The sequence below is a fragment of the Cyprinodon variegatus genome, unplaced genomic scaffold, assembly GCF_000732505.1.
Source record: "Cyprinodon variegatus isolate N-32 unplaced genomic scaffold, C_variegatus-1.0 Scaffold98, whole genome shotgun sequence".
Lineage (NCBI taxonomy): Eukaryota > Metazoa > Chordata > Actinopteri > Cyprinodontiformes > Cyprinodontidae > Cyprinodon > Cyprinodon variegatus.
In genome coordinates this window covers 906,872-933,415 of record NW_015150551.1, presented here as the reverse complement: position 1 = coordinate 933,415, position 26,544 = coordinate 906,872, and the positions used below count along the sequence as shown (strand labels likewise).

The 26,544-nt window shown below is 38.7% G+C and overlaps 1 protein-coding gene across 2 annotated transcripts; it reads left to right on the top strand.

Annotated features, from left to right (window-relative positions):
- Positions 1-277: 277 nt before the first annotated feature.
- On the top strand, positions 278-6,183 carry LOC107084357 (sorting nexin-10A-like). 2 transcript variants are annotated; one of them, XM_015374160.1, is made up of 8 exons: positions 280-426; positions 573-2,568; positions 3,424-3,470; positions 3,626-3,712; positions 3,792-3,892; positions 3,974-4,072; positions 4,149-4,343; positions 5,726-6,183. In XM_015374160.1, the coding sequence occupies exons 3-8, from the start codon at positions 3,438-3,440 to the stop codon at positions 5,814-5,816; spliced, it is 606 nt and encodes a 201-aa protein (XP_015229646.1). In that variant the 5' UTR covers positions 280-426; positions 573-2,568; positions 3,424-3,437; the 3' UTR covers positions 5,817-6,183. The 2 variants fall into 2 exon arrangements, with proteins under 2 accessions (XP_015229644.1, XP_015229646.1); XM_015374158.1 differs by having other exon boundaries at positions 278-2,568.
- Positions 6,184-26,544: the final 20,361 nt, after the last annotated feature.

The following is a 26,544-nucleotide window of genomic DNA, read 5'->3' as shown; positions in this document are numbered from 1 at the left end:
TCTATTTCAAGTGTTTGCTAATTTAAAGGGGCATTTAAACGCATTACAATATCTTTAAAAAAAGTATTTTTGTTACTGATTTCAGAAAGTGAAACTCTTATAGATCCATTACATAGAGTTAAATATCTTACGTCTTGATTTGCTGTATTTGCTCTATTTTTATTTATTACTGCTTTCAGATATAAAAATGTAGTGGATGATTTTTGTTTTTCAAACATTCTTGACAGGAAAACAATTTTGGAGAGTGATGAAAGAATCATAAAAAAAAACTAATTGATTCTAAAAAAAAAAGGTTTAATAACAATCAAACATGTCGGATTAACATGTATTAAATTTCTGCCTGAGCTCTGTAGGGTCAACGTCCAAGCAAGCAGGTTCCTCCCACCAGCTGATACCACTTAGCCGGCTGATTAGGGGGACAAACAGGTGGGATGCAAAACTACAAGTGATCCTCTCCCTTCAGCAGAGGTTTTCACTCATTTCTCCTATATGCCTGTGTTTTAGAAAGCAAATAAACAAAAGGGGGAAAAAAGCATAATAAAAGAAAGCATTTTTTGTTGCTGTATGTTTAGCCCACAGAAGGAGGTCCCACTGAGCTTTTAGTGGTTATTAGTCAAGCTTCACACCAGGAGGGGCTGAGCTTCCAGCCAGAGCCCTCAACCGGTCACTCTCTGTTCACAAACATCGGAGTAAGTCTCTGTAATTGAAGAGAAAAGAAAGGTAGGAACTTACTAAATAAATGCATAATCTCTGTGGAGTTTAGGTTATTACTTTATCGAATTTATTTCAGATAATTCTGATTGAGCAGCTGAGGTTTCTGAATTGTGCAGTGGTAATTGCATAAAAAATGGTGTCAAAGACCAGAAATCCTAACTAGACTGCATTTTCATTAAACAAGTCGTGAAATCAGTGCTAAAGTATAGTTAAGTGTAGAATTTATTATAAAACGATCTACCTTGTTCTAAATTATGACATAAATATCAGCACTTTTTCACAAGTGTCATTTCTCCTGCAGATTTTAAGTAAATTTACTTCCTAATGTCTCTGCCATTCCTCGCAATTAAATTTAAACCTGTTTAGACCTCTTCAGCAGACATTCTCATCAACCTCAAAGTCAAGAGGCATGTCCTCTTGGCTGAGGAATTGATTGTTAAAGGCTTGTGTTGCTAATAATAGTAGCTTGGTAAGAGTGCAAAGTAATTTGTAAACTCCACTGGTTCCCCAACCTACTGTTGTAACATGGCTGAGGTGTGATGCTCTCCTCAGATCAAAGTTCTGCTTTAAAGGAACAAAAATTGTATTACCAGAACCTTTTCGTTTTAATCTGGCACCCCCTTTAATTTCTGTTGGGGTGGATTTTTCAAGTTTTTATTCATATTCATCATTGGATGTGATTCTAAACTTTGACTGAACCATTAATAAACAAAAAGAATGCACTTTGGTTTAACAGATTCTATAGTATCCATTAGATTTTCCACTAAATCTGTGTACTAAAAATCCATAGAATGAAATGATTGCACTTTATTGATTTCACATGGGAGAAATTTACCTCCGTGCTTAACCCATGCCCTTGGGGAGCAGTGGGCTGCCATTGTGTGGTGCCCGGTGAGCCGTATGGGGTTAAGGGTCTTGCCCAGAGACCCAGGGTGCAGGCTGTGGGGATCGAACCGGGTACTTGCAAACTTCTCAGAGCAAAAATGCACTGCTCGAACCACTAGGCAAACACTACCCAAAAAGCATGAAAAAGCTTCCGGTCTGAGATTTAAAATGCACCAATTTGGCCTTTATCAACTCCAGTTGTAATCTTTTACTTTACCATAGAACATAACAGAGAAAAATTGTCTTTTATTTTAGGTTTAGTAGGTTTTAGTTGTGAATATTATAAGGTTATGTCAGTAATTTACCCTTCAAAGTGCATCAAAATGAAACTTCTGGTTGATGTGGTGATATATTTTTAATTTCATTTTAAGTGACCCCAAATTGATGCCAATCAATATTTTATTTCCTGCTAAACACTTATGCAAAACTGTTTAACTGCAACCTTTGTGTCGGCTAGTAATTCAAGGAAGGTATGAGAATCACATTCTCTGCAGCCAATGTGTGACAACCATCTCACCAGACATGCTTTTGTAAAAACAATTGACCGTCCAATAAAAGGTCTATTCTTCTTTGACGCGAAGAAATGTGCCATGACTTGTCAATTAGGAGTCATGGACATGAGTAGACGGTCTTGCTTCCTCAGAGGAAGGTAATTTCATGTGACATTTTGCATAGTGCATCTACAGATTAGATATGGACTTAGAATGTTTGGTCCTATTGATGAACTCTGCTGGAGGCATCTCTCATGTAACGTGTCAAAGGACACATGTCAATAACTTGCAGAAATCTCTAGTTTTGCTTGACCATATCCCCTTACCTAACTCTGCTTGACCATATGAGGGGAGACGTTGTGCAATCTATATGAGTCTCTCTTAAAATAATAAACTGTTGACATTTTAATCGCTGTCCTCTTGATGACTTTTAGTTTTGTTTTTGTTTTTTCAGGCTGAAACAAAAGGCTAGACCAAGGTGAGATGACTTTAACATAGATTTCTATAATCTGAATACACCTGTCTGCAACCTTGCAGCAGTTTAAATGTAATTTTTCAGTTTTGCTTAAAGTAATTGAAACTGAAGTCAGTATTTGTTTGTACTGGAAATTGAGGTGAGAGGCAATGGATAATGGGTGTTACTGTGCAAAAATTGTACTAGGAGGAAATTGGTATAAGTGGTTTGGGTAAGCATGATTATTGGATTTATTTATAACTGTTGCATTGTTGACTTGGATGTTGTTGACTTACTGAATGCTTTGATATGGCCATTACTAGTAGCTGTTTTGGAGGGTTATCAATAGCTCTCTACTCCTTCCAAACCCTTGTTATGTAAATGATTAGATGAGAATTTGATGGTCATTTTAAACCTGACCTGCCTTGATATAGTCTGGTATAATGCAATTTACTTTGAGTCAGAGGCCTACCTTGGTTAAGGCCCACCCTAGCTTGGATAAGGAATCTGTATTTGAACTAAATGAAGGCATTGATCTTCTCACTCAGGAATAATGTATATTACATATGTTGGCAATCCTAACTACTTGTATTTTTTAGTTTACTTGGACACTGCCCTATCCCTTAAAGTAGGTTTACCAAGTAATTTGTCAGCTTTAAAGTAACATTTTGTTCCCCTTATCCCTTGCCTGAATTATGTCCATTTTATTTTACTTTTTTCTTTTTTTTTTTCTTTTTTTTTTTTTTACACCATTGTCTTCATATATTGCTAGCTAAGACTCCAGAGATTTCATGCCCAGAAAGCAAAGGTCTTTTTTTTTAAGGCAAAGTTAATATCTCTGACATATATAACATGTTATTTCTTTGATATTCTGTACAGAACCTGTACCAGTTATGGACAGTTTCCTGGATAATCTCTCAAAATCTGTAAGTATTCAAATATAACATTTACCATTTCATTCTTCAGTTTTCTTTGGCTTTCCTGGAATATTGGATTGAACTGGCCAATAAGGTCAACAAAATAAACCCTTGTTTTAACTTTATCTTCAGCTTTGAGGTGTTGGACTATTTTTCTCTTCCAGGAATTTGTAAGCATTTGTGTTCAAGAACCAAGACTTCACAAAGATGACCTTTGGCACACTTATGTCGACTACGAGATCTGTTTACATGTAAGTGATCATGGATATTGATCTTGTACGTCTGTCTGTAAACATGTTTGATCAGAGTAATTTAACATTTGTCTTTCAGACCAACAGCATGTGTTTTCGAAAAAAGGCTTCTTGTGTAAGGAGGCGTTACAGTGACTTTGTTTGGCTGCGCAATTGTCTGCAGAGAAATGCTCTGATAATGTAAGTTGAAATTCTGGATTATTGTACAAAATATTTGCTACATTTATTAATGTAGAATTTCTATTTGAATGTCTTGTGCAGAGAATTGCCCAAACTGCCACCTTGGAACCCCTTTTTTAGTTTGAAGAACAAAGAGCAGGTATCCAAGAGAATGAACGGCCTACAGGAGTTTTTAGAAAAGTTAGTTGTTTCGTTACACTTCTGTCATAGGTTTTAATGTCATCCGAACTTGTTTTAATAGTGTTTTCTTTTTCAGAGTACTTCAGAATCCCCTACTGTTATCAGACAGTCGGCTCCATCTCTTCCTGCAGTCGGATCTCAGCATCACAAAGATTGAAAGGTGTGCGCTTGGTAAGACCAGGTACACGGTAGCTGAGGCTATTCAACAGTCCAGAGGTGGATTTTATAGCGGTTCAGATGACAAGAATTCTTGTGACTCGGATTGTGAAAGGTGAGTTATAGTGCTCACTTGTAAAAGTGGTGTAATTCCTTGAACTTTGACATTGTCACAATTTGTTGTACTGCCACTCCCCCTGGATTTGTAATTTAAATCTCTTTGTCACACAATGGGTAAATTAAATCTCTGCATCTTAACCCACCCCCTTGGGGAGCAGTGGGCTGCCATTGTGTGGCGCCTGCAGAGCAGTGTGGGGTTAAGGGTTTTGTTTAGAGCCCCAGGGTGGAAGCTGTGGGGATCGAACATAGTACTTGCAATTCCACAAGAAGGAATAATACAATATGGAAAAGAAATTTAGGTTTTTCTTTAAACGTATCAAATGTTATGCATTTTTATTCAGCTTCCTTATTTTATGCTTTGTGGAACACATTTGTTGTGGTTAAAACTATGGTTTTGGTTTTTCCTTGAAATATTTTCACATCCAGAGACTTAATTTTGTCCAATTTAAAAAAAAAAAATCAAACACTCACTGATTGGATAAATTTGTATATATGCATTTTAATCCAGATTCATGAATGCACTTTGTTATGAAACCCTCCACAGTAGCTCTGGTTGTATATTTAGGAAGTTCCACTCAAGAAGTTAAAAGGAGCCTACATTGTGATGCTGCCATTATTCAAATGGCTTACTATGCGATGGACATCTGGGATCTGCCATAAAGCATTACATGTTGTTCCACAAAGTAAAAGTTTTGGCTACATTTTTATCAGGGCAATGTATACTAAAGCAGATTTAAGGTACAGTGCAGGATTTTTATGATTTTATGAGACCTGCCCTCTCCACCTTTTAAAAAGAAAAAAGCACATGCACAACCATGCACCCACTCCCGAGAGGGAACGCCTATTAAATGCATGTAGAGCATGCACAAGTCCATTTCTCCTCGTGCATGCCATGTTTAGAAGAGGAAACTTATCACCAGAATGACTGTGACAATTAGGAGCACTTATTTTGATGATCCACCTGAATAAAGAACATCCTCCACTATACCTTCTAATCTATCACAGCTGGCTGAAATTTTATCACATTCAAGGGACAAAGCTGGTAATCTTCTTAAACCATGGTTTTCTCCTGTGGATATGCATGCTCATGAAAACATGGGTGGAGATGCAGATTTCCTGTTAGTTTTTATATGGTGCTCTGCTTTAAACAGCTCTAACTTTCTATCATTTTATACCACCTTTATTATACTTTTAGTTCAGTTTTTTTTTTTTTTTTTAGGCAAGCTTTAAGAACTGTCTGAGCAGCCCTTTTTATACTAGGTATTCAATTGCATTTTTACTAATTAGATCGTGTCTGCAACCATCAAGTGTTTATTTAAAATGCCTTTCCAATATTTCAGAACATTTGGATGTTTAATCTGTTTTCTCTTTGTGCAGCTCTGCATCTTCGGGTCTGGGATTAAGCATAGACTCCAAGGCTCAAGAAAGTCCTGTCCTCTTCCATCATTCATCTGAAAGAGATCCATAATGGTGTGGTCTCTTAGAATTTGTATTGAAACCATAACGTCTTCCTTCTGAGTATAAATCATTGCTTGCTGTTTGTGATGCACCTTCCAGGTCTTGGTATCCACCAAAAGGTGCATAGATTTTATTTCTAATATCCTGCTTAGGCCATCATTTTTTATAATTTGCCTCATTGTACTATGATGTAAAGACCTCACTTATTGAAGTGCTATATTTGTTGGGGGGGGAGATTGATATTTTAAAAAAATGTATAATGAAAATAATGGAGAAATCTTAAATATTTCTGATACATTTTATTTGTGCTCAATGTTGCCCTGTTTTGGCAAGCACATTTTGAATTTTTTTTTTTAATATTCACTTGTGTTTTTATGATCTGCCAAAGGATAAATAAATGTCTTTTTTTAAAAATATTTTAATGCAGCTTTGAGAATCTCTCTTGTCAAGACTTCAGCATTGACATATTTTTGCATTGTGCTAACACTCCAGTAGAGGGAGTGTAGACAGCATCACAAAGTGAGGTACAGAGGGCTGGTCAGAAATGAGAACCATGTACTGTAAAGAGCATTAAAGCCCACTTACTCAGACCAGTGTGGGGAAATGGGAATATGCTGGTACTCATCAACTTGATTAACATTTTTTAAAATTGAGTGGAAAAGTTAAACTAGCTATAAATGACTGTTCTGTATTTACCCTCAATCATATTTACTGACAAACCTAATGGTGTAAAATTCTGAAAACACTTTTTCTGCCGTAGAAAATTAACCTTTAATATCACCTTCTGTTACAGCATGCAGAGGGAACTCTTCTCCTTTCTCTTTACATCATACAGAATCCTTATGCCCTCTTTTCATCCCTCCTCAGATTTTCTACTGGATTTTTTTTTTTTCTTAAGCCAGAACTTTTCTTTTTCAATGTGTTTTTGAGAAAATGTCTTGGAAGCTATTTAGATTTATTTTCCAGTACACCAGATTTTGATTTAACAATTGTACTTGAGTGTCAAAAGCTTATGCCACACACTTGCATCCCCAGGACATTTTGGAAGACAAGCTGAACACATCACAGTTCGTTGACCATATGTTTTCTTTTTTTTCACCTTTACAAAATCCAATTGTATATTTAATGCAGAAAAAATTTCAGGAAAACAAAATGCATTACAAACGGCTCCAACATCTCTATCACTAAAGGATCACATGCACGGACAGTAGTGGCATTTAAGACATGCATGCATGGGGCGTGAAATGTATACTGCCAAATAGACCATATAGCAATCTTGTAAAAAAGCATTTAGAAAATTCTAACGGGATTATAATTTTAGATTAATATGCACTCTAGTTCTAAAGACTTTGACCCCAATAAGCGAGATAGAGAGATAGATATATAGATAGAGATATATATATATATATATATAGATATATATAGATATACACACACGCATATAAACTGAGATGTTCCCTTTACATCCTCCTATGTGGGAGATAATTATGGATTTATGTCCAGACCTTTTGTCAGTAGTGAGGAGAAACTGCTGTTGTTTAAACTGCAGTAAGTATTAACATTTTTTGAAAAGAATTACAATTTTTTTTGCACATATCTGAGGAAAAGTTGAATGTGAGACATGCTTGGGCTATGTCTGGTTTATTTTTATCTTTTTAATTGAACTTCACCTCCAATTAACATTTTAGCATGATATACTATTAAAAAGAAATGTCTGCAAATGTTTTCTAGTGACTTAAGGTTGTCTGTATCTGTACTTAAAATCTTTAACTTAATTTAATATGGATTTAATTTCCAAAAAAGATATGAATTTTTGCCTTTTTAGCATAAAAGAGAAATGTAACTGTTGCATTTCAGATATTCCAAATAAGATGGTTTAAAGATGCCTCTTCAGCTCCAAATTATGCTAAGATGCAACAGTGTTTGCCACCCTTTGTAAACTGAAAGAAGCAAATGCAGGACGGCCCACCAGTAAACCCTGCCTGTCCTGTCTCTGGTCTCCTTTCTCCTGGAGCACACCATCTCCCAATGCTCACAGGCCATAATGAAGCTGTCAGAGACTTCACACGCCAGCCGCCGAGCTGTTTCTCACACGACAAACACTGATGCGTATGTACGTGCAACGCTGACAGTTGTGAAAGCCCACAAGTGAAAGCCATGCATGAATGAACCTTTTCTCTCTTCTGCTCATCCTGTTGTCATTTTCCTCCCAGTCCCACCGGTTTGTGTTTGGAGCTCTCAATCTGTTTGCTGTTAAGGCTGACCTTATCAGTGTACAACCCATGACAAGCATACAGTTATGACACACATGCTTTAGTTCAGAGCGGCTCGAATTTTCAGCGAAAATGGAATGCAACTGTGAGGGTTTGCATCTGGTGTGTGTGAGTGTGTGTGCGCACATCTGCAGTTTAGAAATGGGGAGTGAAACCAACCAACATTTGGATATTGAGTATTCACGGTACATGTCTATTTCAGCTTGGTAATTTATAACTCAATTTCCAGTGTGCATTGATGCGCTTCATACCTCAAAAACACCAAACAAAGCCCAAACCCAATTGTATTTGAAAGCAATTAGGGTGTCCACTGGGTTGTGAACGGTCCACGTTGCGATGGCTCCAGGCCCGTGTGATATTTTTAATTGTTAATTTTCTATCACATTAGTCAACTTCAGTGCTTTTGGACAGGTGACCAAGAGCCTTGTACAGAACACACTGGCTGCTTTTTAATGGGAGGTACTTCAGTGTGTAGGAGGAGAGGTAACGATGAGCTAACTGACAGGAGGGTATATCATATTTACAGCTGCTTTATGGTCAGAATCGTCCTAATGCTCTTCAATATACGTGGATGATCATCAATATTGGTTAAAGTTTATAAGTGTAAATTATTAGCTCATTTAGTCTTTCACCTGATGCCACCACATGGGGATGGATCACCTCCTTGACCCTACAGAAGCCAACAGTTAAAATCCATATCAGCAATTAGCCTGCACAGCTCTCACCCTGCCCTGTGCATGACTCCCCACACATTCTACTTTTCATACATTTTTCCTATGTTCCTGTTATCTCTCTATATTTTGTAAGATAATTACTTGCCTCTTTTGTAGTTGGTAGTTTGTTTTTTTTCCAGCTGATGCTTAAGAGCCTGACTTTCATGCCTCAGATGAGTTCTCAGGAAAGTAGGCCTCTGTCTGGAGCTTGCAGCTTTCTCTGAACCTGTTATAAAAAATAGTAATATTCAACCAGATGAGATCCACACATGATATAAAACAATCAAAAGAATGAACATTTTCTTCCCACAGAGTGATCTCTATCATAGAAATGAAGCATTTGGAGATTTTTGAACATTTCCTAAGATTCATATATATTTGTAGTAAATAAAATCTATTCACTGATCAAAGTACGAGTCAAACAAAAATACAGATATAGTGAACCACTAAGATTAGATTTCACTCTATATGACCAAGACCTATACAGGTGATTTTCGGTTGATATAAAATATATTTTTCTGTGCATTATGATTAGTATGTTGTTCAAATGCAAGGATTGTCTCCTTAAACTTTAAAAATTAAAATGAGCTCATGTTAATACAAAACCTTTTTTCCATTTTTAGACTCTAAAATATGCTGCTCCTACCTTTCAGAAACGTTATTTAATGTCTGTGTAAAACCGATCAATCGGATTTATCAAGCCCAAATAACCTCATTAGTGGGTTGCTGTGTCCTACAAGTGTTTATATCTAGTTTTTTTTTCTTTTTAAAGATCCAAAATTGTGTTTTCCCCCGTTTAGAATTTAATCATTTGCTTTATGAAACAGACCAAGAAATCCAAAACCAATTCCCAGGAAGCAACTCACAAGTTTAAGAACAACTTTCCCAGCCTACAACAGCTGGGTAGAAAGATATTGTCAAAGTCTGGGGAACCATACCTACTGAGAGGTGTCCCTCTGTTTGTTTCTCTACCAAACTTTTAGAGGACCCAAATCGGTTATTAATAACCTAGAAATACAAACAGACCTTTAGTTTTAATGTTTTCATTCTTTTTAAGTAAAACATGTTGACAATACCTGCGACAGACAGCGACCTGTCATGTACCCAGCCTCTTGCCCATGAATTGCCTGATATGGGCTCCGGCTCCACCGGCACCCTGAGCGAGAGAAGATGGATGGATGTTACCGATAAAATATGGATACTAATTTGATTATTGTTTCTGATTAGTTTTCAAAGTAATCATTCAATTTTAATAGAACCGCCAATGTTGTGATTCTGAGCTAAATAAATTTTTCCTAATTTTCAGGATGATAATTTTTCACACATTAATGTATGATTATACATTTGACATTTTTATTTTATGAGAATAAATGCATTTTACTAAATACATATTTTTAAATTGCCATTTTTAGAGCTAATCTACTTCCCAAAACATATATCTTACCATAGGAATAACTAAGAGGATGTTTTCTGACTAAAGAATTAACACATTAAACATGTGATCTGATTAAGATCAAGATAAAGTTATGTTATTCCATAAAAACATAACTTATGTTATTTTGGGGTGGGATCCCTCCCTAACCCCCCTCTAGCTTTGGTCCTGGTTTTTAATCACACATTTGTGTGTTGCTAAGAAAAATCTTTAAATATTAGATTTTATTATTTTATTGTTTTTTGTATATACAAAAGCTGTATACTGTAATACAGTGGCTGATAAAAACTGCAAGGTTTAGCACAACAAAATCAGACCAAACCTCAATCCACTTCCTTGGTTGCCTTTAGAGGTGGGTAGAGTACCTAATAAATTGTACTCAAGTAAGAGTAGAACTACTGATGTATGCTACTACCCAACTCTGGTTGCCTCAGCTCTCTGGGAGCCATTGCTTCCAGGGAAGGAGTCAGCAAGAGGAGCCATTCAACCAATCAGAGTAGGAATTAACCCTAACCTTAGCCATGACAGGAGGCCAGAGAAATCCTAAAGTAGAATCATATCAGAAAAAATATTAGTCATGACAGAATGTTTCTCTTTAAAAAAATAACATTCAAGGATCGATATATTAAATTTAATCACCTAAAGCTACATTTAATCATTAATTACCTTTAAGCAATCTATAGATTTCCAAAATATGATCATTAAGCTCTATAATACATTTTGAACAATCCTCAGATCAAATTTTTTATGTATAAAAGCAAGGTAACGTGTTTCTAATATTTCAGATATTCCAGGATGCCTTGCAGGAATGCTTTGTTTTGACTTGACATGTAATTTTCCAGGCATATATAAAAAAAAAAGAAGTTTTAATGAAGCATACTATAAATCCACGAAAGGCAGCCCTCACTGCCTGTGTGGTGTGAAAGTGTCTGCAGATCTGGGGTCAAAACTCCACTGTCTTTTTGATAATTACCTCTAAAGGTGTAATTGCACATGATATCATTAAAAGTTAATGCATCTCTCTCCCCAAACACTGCTACTGCATGCCTAAAACGTACACATACCGAGGTTTAGCACTTACTCCACACATCACCCACCGTTTAGCAGCTAAAATATGACCCGTGCACAGATAAATGTCAGCGGGCCATCTATCTGAGAGTGTTAAAAGTCAGCTAATGGAGATGACATATTAGCGGCCCAAATGACTGCCATAAAAAAACCTCCCTCCATACCTTGCGGCTGTGCCTGGCCACTGTGACGGCAGCAGTCAGATAGAGCATCGGTCTGTTCAGAGTGGAGGGTGATCTCATTTAGGGATCTTTTGATTCCATAAATTGTGTAGGTTCGGCTCTGTGATTGGGAGATGGATGTGACATATTTACTTTCTGTTGTATTACACACTTTCCATATAAACCTCTTGATGTAATCCTACTAACCTCTCCCCTTTGACTTTTCACACAGTAATTATGAGCCGGGTCGACTTTATTGTTGCTGACTGAGTCAGTGGCAAAGCTTCCTTTAAAATCAATATTCCCCTCTCCAACCCTACTTGAAGATCCTCCACAGGTACGTGATCGGCCTCCTCTGCTCCCTCCCCTCCATCTCTTTATTAATTACCCCTCTCTAGCCATGCGTGTCTTTCTCTCTCTGAGTGAATGGAGCAGTTGTAATTGCTTCTCTCTGGAGCAGTTAGAAGCGACACAAAGGAACCGTATAGAAAACCACATTTGCATTCGAGATGAGCAGAGATGGAGAGAAGGGGAGGGAGCGCTGGCCCTCCTACCCCACACCGAAAGGCTCCTCTTACCTTTTCTCTCTTCATCCCCTTCTCTTCTCATCTATTGTCTCCCTCCCTTCCCTTTCATCTTATCAACTCCCACCACCACCCCCGGCCTCCTCCCTTGCGCAGCATGGCTCCCCTTGCATTGTCTTTCCAGAGAGTTCCAAGGTCGACGGGAGCTTGCTCATCAGAGCAGGGTTTTGTAAGCTCAGTGTTGGTATGGGTGAGCTAATTTCTGCAAAAAAAAAAGTGTGTGTTTGTCTATACCCCAAGGCATGCACGTTAGTTTATGTGCAAAGTACTTTGTGTGGCTGTATTTCTAATGGCTGTTAAAAAGGAAGAAGAGGCAAAGCTGGCGGTAATTAATAACTCAAAATCCCAGAATTGCACTTTTTTTTAACAGCCGCCAATATCTCACAACCTCTCAGTCCTCCACCATCACTCTCACCAACTCCTGTGGAGAACGACACACAATAGGTGAACAAACACACAACTCAGGATCGCTCTTCTTTTCCAGCTTGATAAGCATTTCTTGTTTGTTTCATGTTTTTGATCAATACAGTTAAAACGCCAAAGCTAGCATAATTAGGTCTGAGATGGCTCCCGCCGTGACTGAATGGGCTCCACCTAGGGAGGCGCTCAACATTATCATCACCGCCCTGTGGATGCGCATGCCTCTGTGTGCACATTCGCTGTGCTCCCCGCTCAGTGTGATCTAATAGAGTTGACAAAGTGCGCATCAGGACGTAGATTAAAGTAGAACTCGGAGCTATAGGTTAATTTTAGCAGGTGATGGAGCTTTCCCATTCACATCGCTCTCCCTCACCTTCATCTATGTTCCCCCATAATCATTTGGAACAACTTTAACAATGTATCTCTGCCAGTATGTTGCTCATTTCAATATGTTGTAGGCCGTCTCAATCATTTTTTATTGGTTTATTTACTCAGAACGATGCATGGATGGGCGCTAGAGTGATCATAAATTGCCCTCAATTGCCATTATGCTCACAGAAGTGGCTCTCCTTTGTGCTACGATCTGGGGTTAAGACCTTTGTAAAATCCATCTTAGACAGTAAAGAAAGCTTTTAGGTACTTGGTGAAGGCTACCTCTAAGACTGATGTTCCATTTTTGATCTTTATCCCCACAATAAATCTATCAGGGATAACAATATCTACTGCCTTGGTTATTCTTTTTTCCATGCTACTTACGAACATTAAACCAAGATATAATGAAGTGGTACAAGGTTGTACGTGACATTTCAATTATGCTGTATAGCTCCCTGCAAACGGATTCGTAACCAGGAACTTTTTTTGTATTTTCTTTTATGAAGAAGTTCAAACAGAACCGCCGTGCGGTATATTCTTTTGAGATCACATGTAATCAATCGTAGATCAACACAAAGTAGCACAAACTTGTTAAATGTCAAAAAAGGATTAAAGTTTTGAAACATATGTGCTGTATATATTTACAAATAATATTGGTATAGCTGCCACTTTAGCCAGCTATACTTTTATACCCCTAAATGAAAATCAGGTCAAAAAAACGCCCTCCAAAGTCACCTAATTAGTAAGCAGAGGCCAACTGTGCGTCATCTGATTATAAATGGAGAAATCCTGTTTAGGCTGAGGTTTTAATAGAAAATTAGTGAACCTCTTATTAGGGATGAAATATAAGGACAAACAGACGTCAGGGGTTGAAATGTGCAGAAGTTTGAAGGATTTTGTTGTAAAAAAATTACTGAAACCTTACTATGAATGAATAGTATTTCTGCAAATTAACCAAACACAACCATCCACCTAAAGAGTCAGGCCTGGTTGGGACGGCATCAATCGCATAGGAGCAGCAGCGGAGATCCACAGCTCAGGTGGGAACATCTATGGTCATGGGTAAAAAGAATCCCATTATGGATAAACAAACCTTAAAGTCCTTTTTAAATTTTGCTAAAAGGAATGTGCAGGACATAGAAAATATATGGAGGAAGTCACTCTTGTATTGTGAGACCAAAACTACCGGTATCTTTAGTAGCAATGATATGTTGAAAGCTACATTTACTCAAGGAAGTTTTGGAGAAAAGCATACTTTAAGGAGTTTATCTATGTCGTACTTTTTACTTTTCCTTGAGTAAAAATATGACGTATCACTACTCTTTCTTGGGTAAAATGTCTGGCTACTCTATTTATCATAAGTAACTTTTATCAATAAAGAACAGGCCAGTTTTAAACAAAATCTTACACAGAACTACAGCTATAGTTAATAAACCTTTGTTTTGTACTCCAGATTCTTTGATTAAATGTTATTTTTTATTTGCTGAACCTGCCGTGTCATTTGGAGGTCAAAAGGAAATACAGCAAACAGTTCACTGAATCATGTAACAGAAAATATCTTGCCATATTCTAATCTGCAAACATTTCATACTATCCATAATGACATCAGACCTTTTATAGGAAAATATCTGTTGTTTCTTCCACTTATTACTGTTTAATTACTGGGTGTTCAATATATATATATATTTTTTTATCTCATTTTCAAAATTTGCAGATGACATGTCTTGCAGATTTACATAATTTTTAAAATATTAAATCAGATAATGTCATGATCAGTTAGTACTTTTTTTACTCTGGTGTAATATTGAGTAATGTTGGATGGCTACTTTTTACTTTTAAGTGAGTAAAAATATGATGCAGTAGTTCTACTCTTACTTGAGTACAATTTTTGGGTACCCAAATGTTGTACTATGTGTATGCTACAGTATGTGTAACAGAAAATTAACACTTCACATCAATGTAAACACACCAACCCAATTTTGAATGATGGTGGATGCAGAATCATTTAGTAGGGATATATGAGGGAAAGGCCTAGTCAAAGTCCAGAGTCTGATGCAATTCAGACTCTGTGGTGATATTTAGCAGCTGGTCTTGTTGGGCTGTGCTTGAGCAATATTTCAAAGAGCTAAAACTATTGACTTGGGAGACAAATGCATATCACAGTTGTCTGATTTTTTTTTTATCATAAATCTAAATAAAATGATGTTTTATGTCACACAATTAAAGGAGTATGGATACCCTTTGAAGCACAATAAGTTTTTCAATCTTTCAGCTTGCAAAAATTACAAAAGAAGGTTGACATAGATAAAAGAAACAGGGATAGAGTTTTAGTCAGGCTCCACTGCAAGGAGACGTCTCAATTCTGATCACAGCCAACAAAGAGCTTAATATGATATGTGGCTGAGAGGGGGTGTTTGTTAGGGGGATTGTACAGGTGTCCGTAGGGGAAAAAGAGGGCCATCCAAAGTACTGCTGTTTGGAGGGTTGGGGGGGAGGCTTCACACTGTGCATGTGTCTGCAAGCAATGTGCGTGTGCTTGTGTGCCTCTGTGTGTTTGCAAGAAGCAGTGTGGGAGGAGGATTTAGACCCATCATAAAGGAATTCTCCCCCCCTCCAGCCCGTAGCTCATCCCGACACTTTTATGCCTTTTTATTTTCAGGCCCATTGCAGCCAAGCCCGGAGATGTGATTTATACTGGCTGGCAGCATGGGCACTGCAGCAAGAAAGACAGATGGAAGGAGGGAGGAGAGGAGGAGAAGAGGGTTAGAGGGAGCTGCTGAGGGAAAGAGGGAAGAGAGGGGGTGTATCGGTGTGTGCGCGAGGGGTGGTTTGTTATTAAAAAAGAGATATGAGGAGGATAGGGAAAAGAAAAAGAAGACAGAGAGAAGGGGAAAGCGAGGCAGAAATTAGGAATAGACGAGGGAGGCTCTCCTCACATCTCCCTCACCCCCTGTCACATCCTAACCTCTACATTTCTCTCCTTCTAATGAGTTATTGGCCCTGTCGGACTCAGGAAGAGAAGCCCCAATCTTTCCACCACTGGCGCCCTGACAGCGATAATCCCCCCCTTTCGTTCCCCCTCCACCCATTCTTCACTCCCCAACACACACACACACTACACCCCAGGAACCAGGACACACCTCCTACCCTCGGTTCCCCAGTTTCTGCCTAAGGTGCGTGAAATATTCATAGAATTCCTATTGATTGGGATGGGAAATATTTTGAGGTGGTGAAAAAAGTGTTTTGGGGGGGGTTGGGGTGGTGATCATTTGACAGGCTCAGGTCTGAGACGTCGAACTAGACGAGGAGGCCACCGCCCACAAAGAGACAGCTCACTTACAGGGAACATGGGCTGAGTCAAGATGGGGTGGGGGACGAGAGACAGGTAGACAGAAAGGGTGGACAGAGGTGGAAGGGTTGTGAAATGGGGGGCAGGAGAGAGACAAAGAAGCCCTGGAAGTGGAGGTGAGGCTGGAGTGTCTTGATGGTGCACACAGGTGCATGCTTTGGGGATAAATGTGTGTTTTTATGTGTGCGTGTTTGTGAGACACCTGCTTGCCTGGCTGTGTGGCAGTTGTACTGTCTGTACGCTGTAACATCTCTCTCTGTCACCCAGCCGCCTGAGAGGAGATGAGCTGCCATGCCGACTGTCGTTCATCCATCACAAAGGACAGCGCACACATACACTCACACACTTATAGGCTCACACGCATGCTTACACACTCACACATTCTTTCTAGAAAACAAAGCCACTTATTTTACCCTCATCTACATTTCCACTTAGGCAAAACATCCTTTTTGGTCTCTGCAGATACATTTTTCACTCTTAATGACTAATTTGCCTAAATCCATGCCCCTAATGGGCAAAAAAGGCTTTTAGCAGGGGCGTTGCCACAGACTAAATCAAGCCACAATGGGCACAATATCTGAATACAAACAACGCTTAGACCAAACCAAAAGTTTAAATGTAACATAAAAAAAAAAGTTTTTTGTTTTTTTCCTGATTTAGATTAAGTCAGTTAATTAATTAAACTAAACTGGCCTGCTAGAATGACCAGAAAATTTGTTTGCAGAGTACAGATTTCCTTACTCTTTCATGGTGGGTCAAACATTTTTAATCATCATTACTTAAGCTTCTAACAACAGTTTGCTGGAATTTTGGCCTATTCCTCACCCATTTGTAGTCCACCTTGTTCACAGATACCTTTTTAGCTCTGCTCATTTTTCTCTAGACAGAAATCCTACCTTTAAAAAAAAAAACAAAGTGTAGCAATGGCTTTGTTGTCCTCCATTTTTAACTCATTTTGGTCATTGTTCACCTAAAATAGCTTGATATTCTTGGATTATGCCTTTAGATGTTGTTTTATCGTTTTCAGAAGATTCTCTTTCCTCATAATGGCATTTCTTTTCGTTAAGTTAATAAAATAGTTGCTTTTGAAACAGCCATAAACATCCTCCTGCCACCCCTGACTGTAAAATTGGGATGGTGTTCTGACGCTTTTAAGCTCTGCCCTTTAGTAAATCTAACAACGGTCCTTTTTCCCAGTAATAGTTTAATTAGACTATAAGATATGACTGATCTTTGTATTTCCTTGGCGTATTGGCTTCTTTTTCTGTGGACAGCCTTCTGGTAGTGTTTTATTTTAAATAAATGGCATATGCGTGTACTTATATAGCCCTTTTTTCAAGTCAGAGGACTTGACCAAAACGCTTTACACTACATTGAGTCAAACACCCATTCTGGCACACACTCAAACACTGATGGTGGCGAGCTACATTGTAGCCACAGCTACCCTGGGGCTCACTGACAGAAGGCAGGCTGCCGTACACTGGTGCCACCGGGCCCTCTGACCACCATCAGCAGGGAATGCTGGTGAAGTGTCTTGCCCAAGGACACAACAACACTGAAAGCCGGAGCCGGGGCTTGAACCGACAACCCTCCTTCAGGAAAAACTCCTTCAGCCGACGCCACTGTCTCAGAATTGTTAGCTTCTTGCATTTTTTTATTTTTCTTTATACTATTGTTCTGTTGTTTATGTGCATATTTTGTGCCAAAAAAAGTGCAATTTCCAGCTAAGCGGTATGATAGCTGGGCAGTCTGCATCTAATGGCTTGAACAGATAAATCTAGAAATTTGGAGTATCTGAAAATTTTTCAAAGCCTGACACAGACTTATTGAGTCTCTTGTCTCTGAAACCGGCATTTAGTTGCATTTGAATTCTAACCTCAGTTGTACAAAAAAATCAGAGAGGCACTCCATTTTGGTCACATTACATTTAAGAATAAGACACTGACTTTGCAACGCTTCAACCCTTTAGGTTTTGGCTTAAAATAAGATCCATGCATTTGTGAAGAAGTAAGCGCTTTTTCCCACAAAACAATAACAGTCCTGCCATAATGAACTCTGGACAAACAGGCTTTCAAACTAATAGAAAAAAATGAAATCCTGGGGTAAAACATCTATATGCTTTTGATTAGTCTAAAAAAAAAATCAAATTAAAATCATAACATTGGTTTGAAAAATATCTTAATTTTGTTTGGAAAAATCATTAATCCCTTAATGTCAGTAATTCTTTTCATGACGTATAATATCACAGAGGAAAGCAGTGTGTTTCAGGTGATACATTTACAGGTGTAACTCCAGGTACCTCAATTAATTTGATGCTTCCATAAAAGGTAATCTTACTGTTTGTAAATGTTGGACTGTGTAAAATAAAGTCTCTAAAAATCCGCTCTTACTTTCTATTCTAGTATTTAGCAAACATCAATGATTGTGTTACTCATAAGTCACCTAAAACAGTGCATATTCACTGCGGTACTCTGGTGATTAAAGAAAGCTATTAGCTGCCAAATGTAAGACCATGAGTCTGTTTTGAACTGACCCCCAATATATCAGGCCTGTCTGACTTGAGGCATCTTGCATTAAATCAGAGTAAAACTGAGATGTTTTCTGACGCACTCTTTTTTTTAACATTGCTGTAATCTGCTTCTCAACGAGGGTCAGTTGTAGCATCAGTGGAGGTTAATTATAACAATAATAAAAAGTGCTCATTTTCTAATTAAACGCTAATTACTTTTGTCATCAACTTTAATGGGGTCATTTGTAATGTCTTAACAACAAAAGCACGCGTACTACATGCCTCTGTGAGCTTTGGAAGAACAGAGCACACGTGATGTGCGCGTTTGTGTGTATTTTTCCACAGCGCAAATAAAAACAGCATGACTCAAATTAGAATTGTGGGTAACTGGTGTATCCTTTAAATGTGGCGGCAGGGGAAATACCAATTTATCTAAATAGAGTCTCTATAGAAGCATGACATGGCACCAAAGACTTACCAGAGACTGGCTTTATTTAGAAATATGCCTGCATTTTAGATCCCCTTTAAACCATTTTCAAAGAGAGATCGCTACAGTACATTTCAGAAAAAGCCTGTAAAACATTTTGTTTTCTGGGTTAACAAAAATTGTACTCTGGCTGTTTTTTGTTTGTTCTTTTAAGAGTGGCTGGAAGAGGAAGTCTCACCTCTAAAAACTGCTTTACAGCCTCTAACAGGTTTGCCTCCAGGAAAACCTCTCTTTCCCTCTCCATCCATTCTTCCATCATGTTTGAAGGGTTTTCCTTTCTTGCTTGAAGAAATGCAACTCTGCACCACTGGGTATGACTTTTCACGTCTAAATGAAGGAATGACGAAGAGAGAGAGAGAAAAAAAAACTGGAATTACCAAACAGTAGGATTTCAACATAGCTTGAATATTTCCCGATATCTACAAACAGCTTTTACTCTAGAATATAAATACAGGTGAATAAACCTGTCTACCCTGAGATTCTGTTCATTTATTAATGGTATATATCTATAGCCCTGTGGGATATAGCATTGAGAAACATCATAGATAAAATCCTAGCTGTACAGAAGTTATGGTCCGTGTCTCGAAACCAAACTACATTAACGTCAACAGCTAACAACCAGAAAATTATGAACAAAACATAAACAGCTAATAAAGTTTGGCTACAAGAGGTATTGTAGAACATCTTCTATTAACTCGTCCTTGCTATCATAAACCTCTTCAAATAAACTGTAGAACCGTGGAGTCACTGCATTCTGACAGCTGTGTTTTCTGGTAAAATAAATCGAAATGAATGGGTTGCTAATCTCTTCTGCTTTTACAATGCCTGTGTCACGCAGTTGGTATTGTAGCAAGGTTTTGTTATCTAATTGAAAAAAATCTGCATAATCATTTAAATACTTATCTGACTTTCAAATAAAAATAGGTCTGAAACATTATCCACAATTTACAGGAAATTGACTTAGCACTCTGCTGCTCTGTAGGAGGGTTTAATTAACTAACTATGCTCACAGTTTGAATAGTTTTACACCTCTTGTCATTTTTAAGTCATGGAAACTCAGGATCTGATCATCTGTTTATATCTGTCAATAGCCCCATTTACACTACCCTATGAAAACTGATCTGTGCCAAGATCAGACCAAGCTTGGTTTTATTAACAGTGCTGAGCTTGGTTTCTTACTACCATTTACACACCACGCTAGCACGCTTTCTAGTGAGGATCTGCGGTACTACTGCTCTCTAGAGTTAAACAAGCAAATCAACATGGTGGTGCCCGTAACATTCAGGAAGTTTGCAGAGAGTCAGGTGAAGTAGGCAGCCTTTGGTGAATTTACTTGACAGTGTTGGCTTTTGGAAAGTGGATACGACAAACTATAGTCTAATCAGGGGTTACAGATGCAGAAAACAACGACAGACGTAAGTTGTGTGGCACCGTAGGGAAGCTTGTATTTTTATGAATGTCTGAAATTTCATGATTATGGAGGCTGACTGTAAGGAGATGCCACGGTTTGCTCATGCACTCTTTGTTACCTGATACCTGAGCCAGAACTGAACCCCTCTGAGCCCTACTGATGAACTAGTACCAGTTTAGCACGGTTCAGTTGTGTCCGGCGCGGTCCGGTTCAGTGGTGCGTGCCATTTACACTCGACAGTTATCTCTGTTACCATTTTTGGACCGATCTTGGCACGGTTTTAAAAGGGTAGTGTATATAGAGCTTATGGTTTTCTAAATGCATTGCTGATGGTTTTTCTGTTTTACCTTTACCTTTTACTCAGAGTTTGGGTTCTGCAAACTCAGCGAGTCAATTAAATTGTCTGGTCTTTCCATTTATTGACAAAAAATTACCCTAATGCACAAAACTGGACTGCAAAGTTTTGAAGCAATGATTGATTTCGGACATATGAGACTGACTTTAAATCAGTTTATATGACTGCAGTGAACTAACTATAGGTCACTTTATATAAATTAAACCTGTATGCCTCCTGGTGCCTTGAGATTATACTTGTTGGGACCTTTTTCTGTGCAGATAAACCAGAGTCAAAATTGAAATTAAAATAAAAATATTTTTATGTGAACATATTTTTCCTCCTTTAAAATTTTAATGAAGCATCTGAATTAGTATTGTTGTCAGCGTAGGAGAATAAATTTGCTTCAACCAGACTCTAAAACATGGTTGTAGGAATCTTCCTGTAGATCAGAATAGTGAAAGTCTACTAGGTTCTTAGATTTCTTAAGTTCCCTGCTTTGGAAAAACATAACAAGTTCCTTTTCCTTCACAGCAGAATCACTGATAAAGTGTAACGCATCTAATGAAAACGACAACATACTCCTTGATTTGATGGTGGACGCCACTTCCAGGCATCTACAGTACAGTACACGGTTACACTAATGGCTAGATTTAAAGTTTGCTTTTATTAACTCAAAGCAAATAATGATCAATTCTAACCAGCTGCAGACAATAATGACCAGCCGTTGCATTTTGCTGACACAAGCCACTGAATTGGGAATTTCAAGAATTATTCTTTGCCTACAACTAGTTCTGAGACTCTTTATTGAAACTAGACAATACTTTGCACAAGCTTTCTGTCATATCTTATGCCAACATTTTTAGAGATCATTAGGGCATGCCTTTTATCAAAACCGAGTATGTGACTGATGACATCTCTCATCAGCCAAACCGTTCTAAGGCCTTTTCACCCTCAGTGCTTTCTTCTTGAGAAATGCTTTTTCTCCCTCTCATGTCCTTTTTGTACATTTTCAAAATACTCAAAAAAATTTTTAGCAAATATTCTGTGTTCCTCAGCAGGCTGGGGGATTTTACCTTTGCTAGTCAAATGAATAACTAATGAACACTCATGCCAGGAAGAGCTCCAAAACTGTTGGACTTCTGTTTTTGAAAACATGACCTATGAAGCTTCCAAATAAGCAACAGGCCAAATTAAGCTAAAAGAAAAACCAAAGATCAAAATAATCGGCAAAACATCGTCATTGATTTATTACGAACTTCAATCCTAGCTCATGTTAAAAAATATAAATGTTCCCTTTAATTATATCATATTGAACCCTTGCTTCTTCAAGCTTTGTGTTTGTCTAATTGCTCTCCATTCCCATCTTGCTCAACGTTTTTTAAAAACGAACAAACACGTGCTGTGTTATTTCTGCAGCCACTCATCGTCATAGTTCCTAAAAGCCCTTATACTGGCACGATGAATTCGATAAATCCCCTTATCGCCTCGGGAGACAATTAAAACGCATGTGACAGGGGTCCCTATCTCCGTTCTCCTCCTGTAGAGCTTCATTTAGAAGCCATTTGTCTCCGCTATGGATTTCCTATTTTTAATGGCGCGCGTATGCAGGGATCGGGGCTGTGCTGAATAATAGATGTCTTTCGCTTCCTATAGTTCCTTTTCACCCCCCCCCTCCAATCTCCCTATCTTTCCTTTTCGTTCATTTCTCCTTAGCTGGGGCCCTGGGGAAAGAGCCTGTGTCACTCTGAAAACCAAGTTTGCATGGACTCGTGCTCTCCAGAATCTGGCAGGAGGCTATTCAATAACGCAGACAGGCTTTTGGTGTACGCCAGCAGCAGACAGTAAACTGATATCAACGGGCACACGTTAGCCCTCAGTATCTACCCTCCTCCTCCTCCTCTCCGGTAAAAGACGTTTATCACTGAGAGCTGGGCCGCGGTGCGCTGAGGTGATATATCGCCCTGGCCGAGCGCGAATGAATAGTCTAGTAATTATCCCGTTAAAAGGGTGGCCAGACAAAAAGGGAGCCTCGCTATAATTTAAATTGTTTTGTTTCCCCCTGCAGTCGAAGTCTGGCTCCCTGACTGACACAACGGAATGGGAAAAGTGAGCCTATTTATAGCCTGAGACGTTCAGCTAATTGTAGAATTTAATAAGGTTTCTGGAAGAGTGGATTGTGTAAAAGCCCAAGGCCTGCACCTCCTCACCGCTTCGCCCTCGTATCTCCTTCACATCTTCTTTCACCACTCCAGCCTCGTTTGCTCTCATATTTCTCTACCTTGTCTATCCTCCTGTCTTACCTTCTTTCTTTGTTCAACCTTCTGTTCCTTTCTTTTTTGTACCCTGACCTCCACGTCAATTTTTCTTCCCCTCCCTTCCCCAGTTAGCTTCTATCATGTGAAATCTACCTTAGACTAATACTCCTCTCAGTCCAACTATGGGTCTCTGATTGTGTGATTCCCGACATGTCACAGCGGTTTAAGGTGTGCAAGAACCAGTGTGTGTGTGTATCCATGATTACAACCTATGAAGCATCCAAGATTTGTGTGTGTGTGTGTGTGTGTGTCTTCGTGTCTGGTCTCGTCTGGTGAGTGGGAGACAGGGGTAATTGAGCTCAGAGGGTTTTCTGTCTTTGGTGGCAGAGGGGAAATTGGAATCTTCAGAATCCATTAGAGAGGCCCTCTCACAGTAGGTGTGTATGTTTTTTGTGTGGATGTTGAGTCTTTGTGTATGTTGCATGTCTGCGTGTTTAGTGACAAAGAGATGCGGGTGAAAAGCGGCAAGTATCTTGAGAGATAACAGAAGAAATGGACCAAACCCGGTTGACGGAAAAAATAAATATGAAATTTAAAGGCGCAAATTAACTGGAAACGTCTTGCTTGTTCGCTCTATTGTGTGTATGGGCATGTGTGTGTTTGTGGAGTCCCTAGTGTGGATACACGGGTTCTCTGCCTCTAACTGACTCAGTATCTTTATAGACTGCAGGAGAAATGAGGAGAAAAAAAAAAGGAAGGTAGGTGCAGAGAGAAGGAGCGGGGTGGAGGGGGTGGCAGCAGGTAGCCAACAGCAGATGGTCTCACGCTTCCTCCCTGCAGAGCTATCACTCTCCTTCTCTTTCTCTCTGCTCTTCTGGCTTGTGTCGTTTCCTTCATCACACGTCGTATAATGTATCATTTCACCTTGGCGTCCTTGGTCACGCACAGTATTTACTGTCTTGTGCTTAACACATTGCTAAACAGCCTTCTGGCACAGAGGTTTATGGTTAATTGGTACAGGAAGGATGCCTTAGGTTAAAAAACATATATAATATCCATTAAAAAAACTCAAACAGTTTTGCCTGCAGAAACTGTTTTTACATCCTCCACAGTGTCTTTGATCAATGATGTACTTGAAAACCATAAAATTTATAATAGATAATTTATAGGATCTTCAATTATTATTTGTTATGATTTCATTACTGTGTTCAGTATTTTTGTAGTATAGAGCTCCATTTACCATGAGAGTTTGAACATGATTTTGTACCTGTAATGTTCTGGACTCATATCTCACCCCTTGTTGATGCTGCACCATAATTCAGTTATCATCCAGTGGTTCTCTAACTATTAGGAATAAAAGGTTAATTTATTAGCCTTCTAGTGTTCCAGTTCAGTCTTTTTTTTGTAAAGATTAAGCATAAATCTAATACCACCCTGACTCATCTCGACATGGACCCCACTGAACTCCTATGGTAAATAGCCTGCACTTATGTAGCGCCTTTCCAATTCAGAAGAGTCCAACATGTTGTTCCGATAGTAAAATTGTCATGGTCAGAAGGACTGAGACAAACAGAGCCGAAGTTCAAACCAAAGACCCTCTGGTGGCAAGGACAAACCCCTGCCTCAATGGCGTAGTGACTGTAAACAATATTATCTGAGTGGGGCCCATATGAAGTACAACACCCATAGAAACACATTGAAACATATTATATGAGTGTTTTTTTTTACCAACCATCTAATGAACTATAGACAGTTATTAACATAGTGATTTAAAGTACCCCTGTCTGCTTTGCTATTGATGTTGTGTTTAAACGGCTCACCATGATGCTGAAATCTGCCATGTGTTACATCTGCAAAGAGACGTCCTAGTCCACATTAGCATAGGGGGACACCCAGGTGTCAGTGACGGGGCCCCTAAGAAGTCAGGGCCCCTAAGCAACTGCAGTCTCTGCTTACCAATAGTCACGCCATTGCCCTGCCTCCCCTGCCACTGTTGCCCCTCTTTGATTTGCGCTGTAGAAATTCACACCAATGTGTTTTTCACAGATTCTCTTCTCTTAAAATCTCACATTTATTTTCTTTTTTTTTAATGAAGCTATCCAAATGTTGTGGTATGTTGAGGCATAAAAACTTTTTTCACTGACTTAAGGATACAGAGTCTAACCTTTGACAAACAGCTGTAAATCAAAAAATATGGCACCATACTTTAGACCTAAAATTATCAAGAAAGAGATGTTATTCAGGCAGCAGAAAAGCCAAAATTGTCCACTGGATTGCCATACAGACAGGCATGATAAGTCACTCAAAAGAACATATATTTACTGCTCTAGAGTCCAGTGGTGTCTTACTTTACATCCAGTGTGGTACTGTGTAATATGATGAGCACCTAAGAGTGTCCCATCATTCCACAAATATTTGTAGTAGAAGAATGCATGCAGCAATGAAATTGACAGGATTACCTGATGTTAATTACTGTATATTTGGGTTATATGTTTTATAATGTAAATTAATTACCAGCAAAGCAGATTTACATGTGTTCTTAATCAATAAATTATGCAATACATGGACCTGCATTATTCAGACTGATCACTGATCAGGATTATAGCAGCAGCCTGGTGAAAAGGGAACCGTGTGTTAAGTCCTACTTTCTTGTCAGTTTATGTGATAAGTGTGGTGTTTTCTTTCAGAGCACACTGTGTTGTTGTTGAAGGAAGCCGGCTCAGATCGATACAGTCACACTGGTAGCCGTTTGGATTTGGCTTTTCTTAATGGGGGATCCGTAGTGTGTATCTGTGCGTGTTTGTGTGTTGTCAGACACAAGGACCGTTATGTGTGCAAAGTCATTTTCATGTTGATAAGGCTGCTTGGACTGATATGAGAGTGCATTGCAAAGCAGGGGTGTGTGCATTGCTCTATGGATGTGTATGAATGTATGTAACTTGTGTGTGTTTGTGAGTGTTTGTTGTTGTGTGCGTGCGAGGTAATGATTAGCCTTCTCTTAATGGGAAAATAACGTCAGAGCCACTGGGACGTTTAATCCATCTGAGCTGATTCTGTTTCCATCACAGCTATTGATCAACTCCAGTGACAAATCAACAGGGGGGTTACTAGTGTGTGTTTCTGTGTATGTGTAGAGAATCAAAGCCAGCGTTTTACTATGTCACAACATGAACCCCTATTGCAACACTAGACTCCAATAGGGTACTTTCCCACTTTTATTTTCTTCCATTTCTTGTTCCCTCCTTTATTTGTTTTTCATACCGTTTCTTCTCTGGGGTTGTTTAATCTTTAGATCCTACTTTCTACTATTCTCCCATCCTCTGCGCTCCTCCCTATCTCCTATCTCAAGTCTTTAAGTGGTATTGGC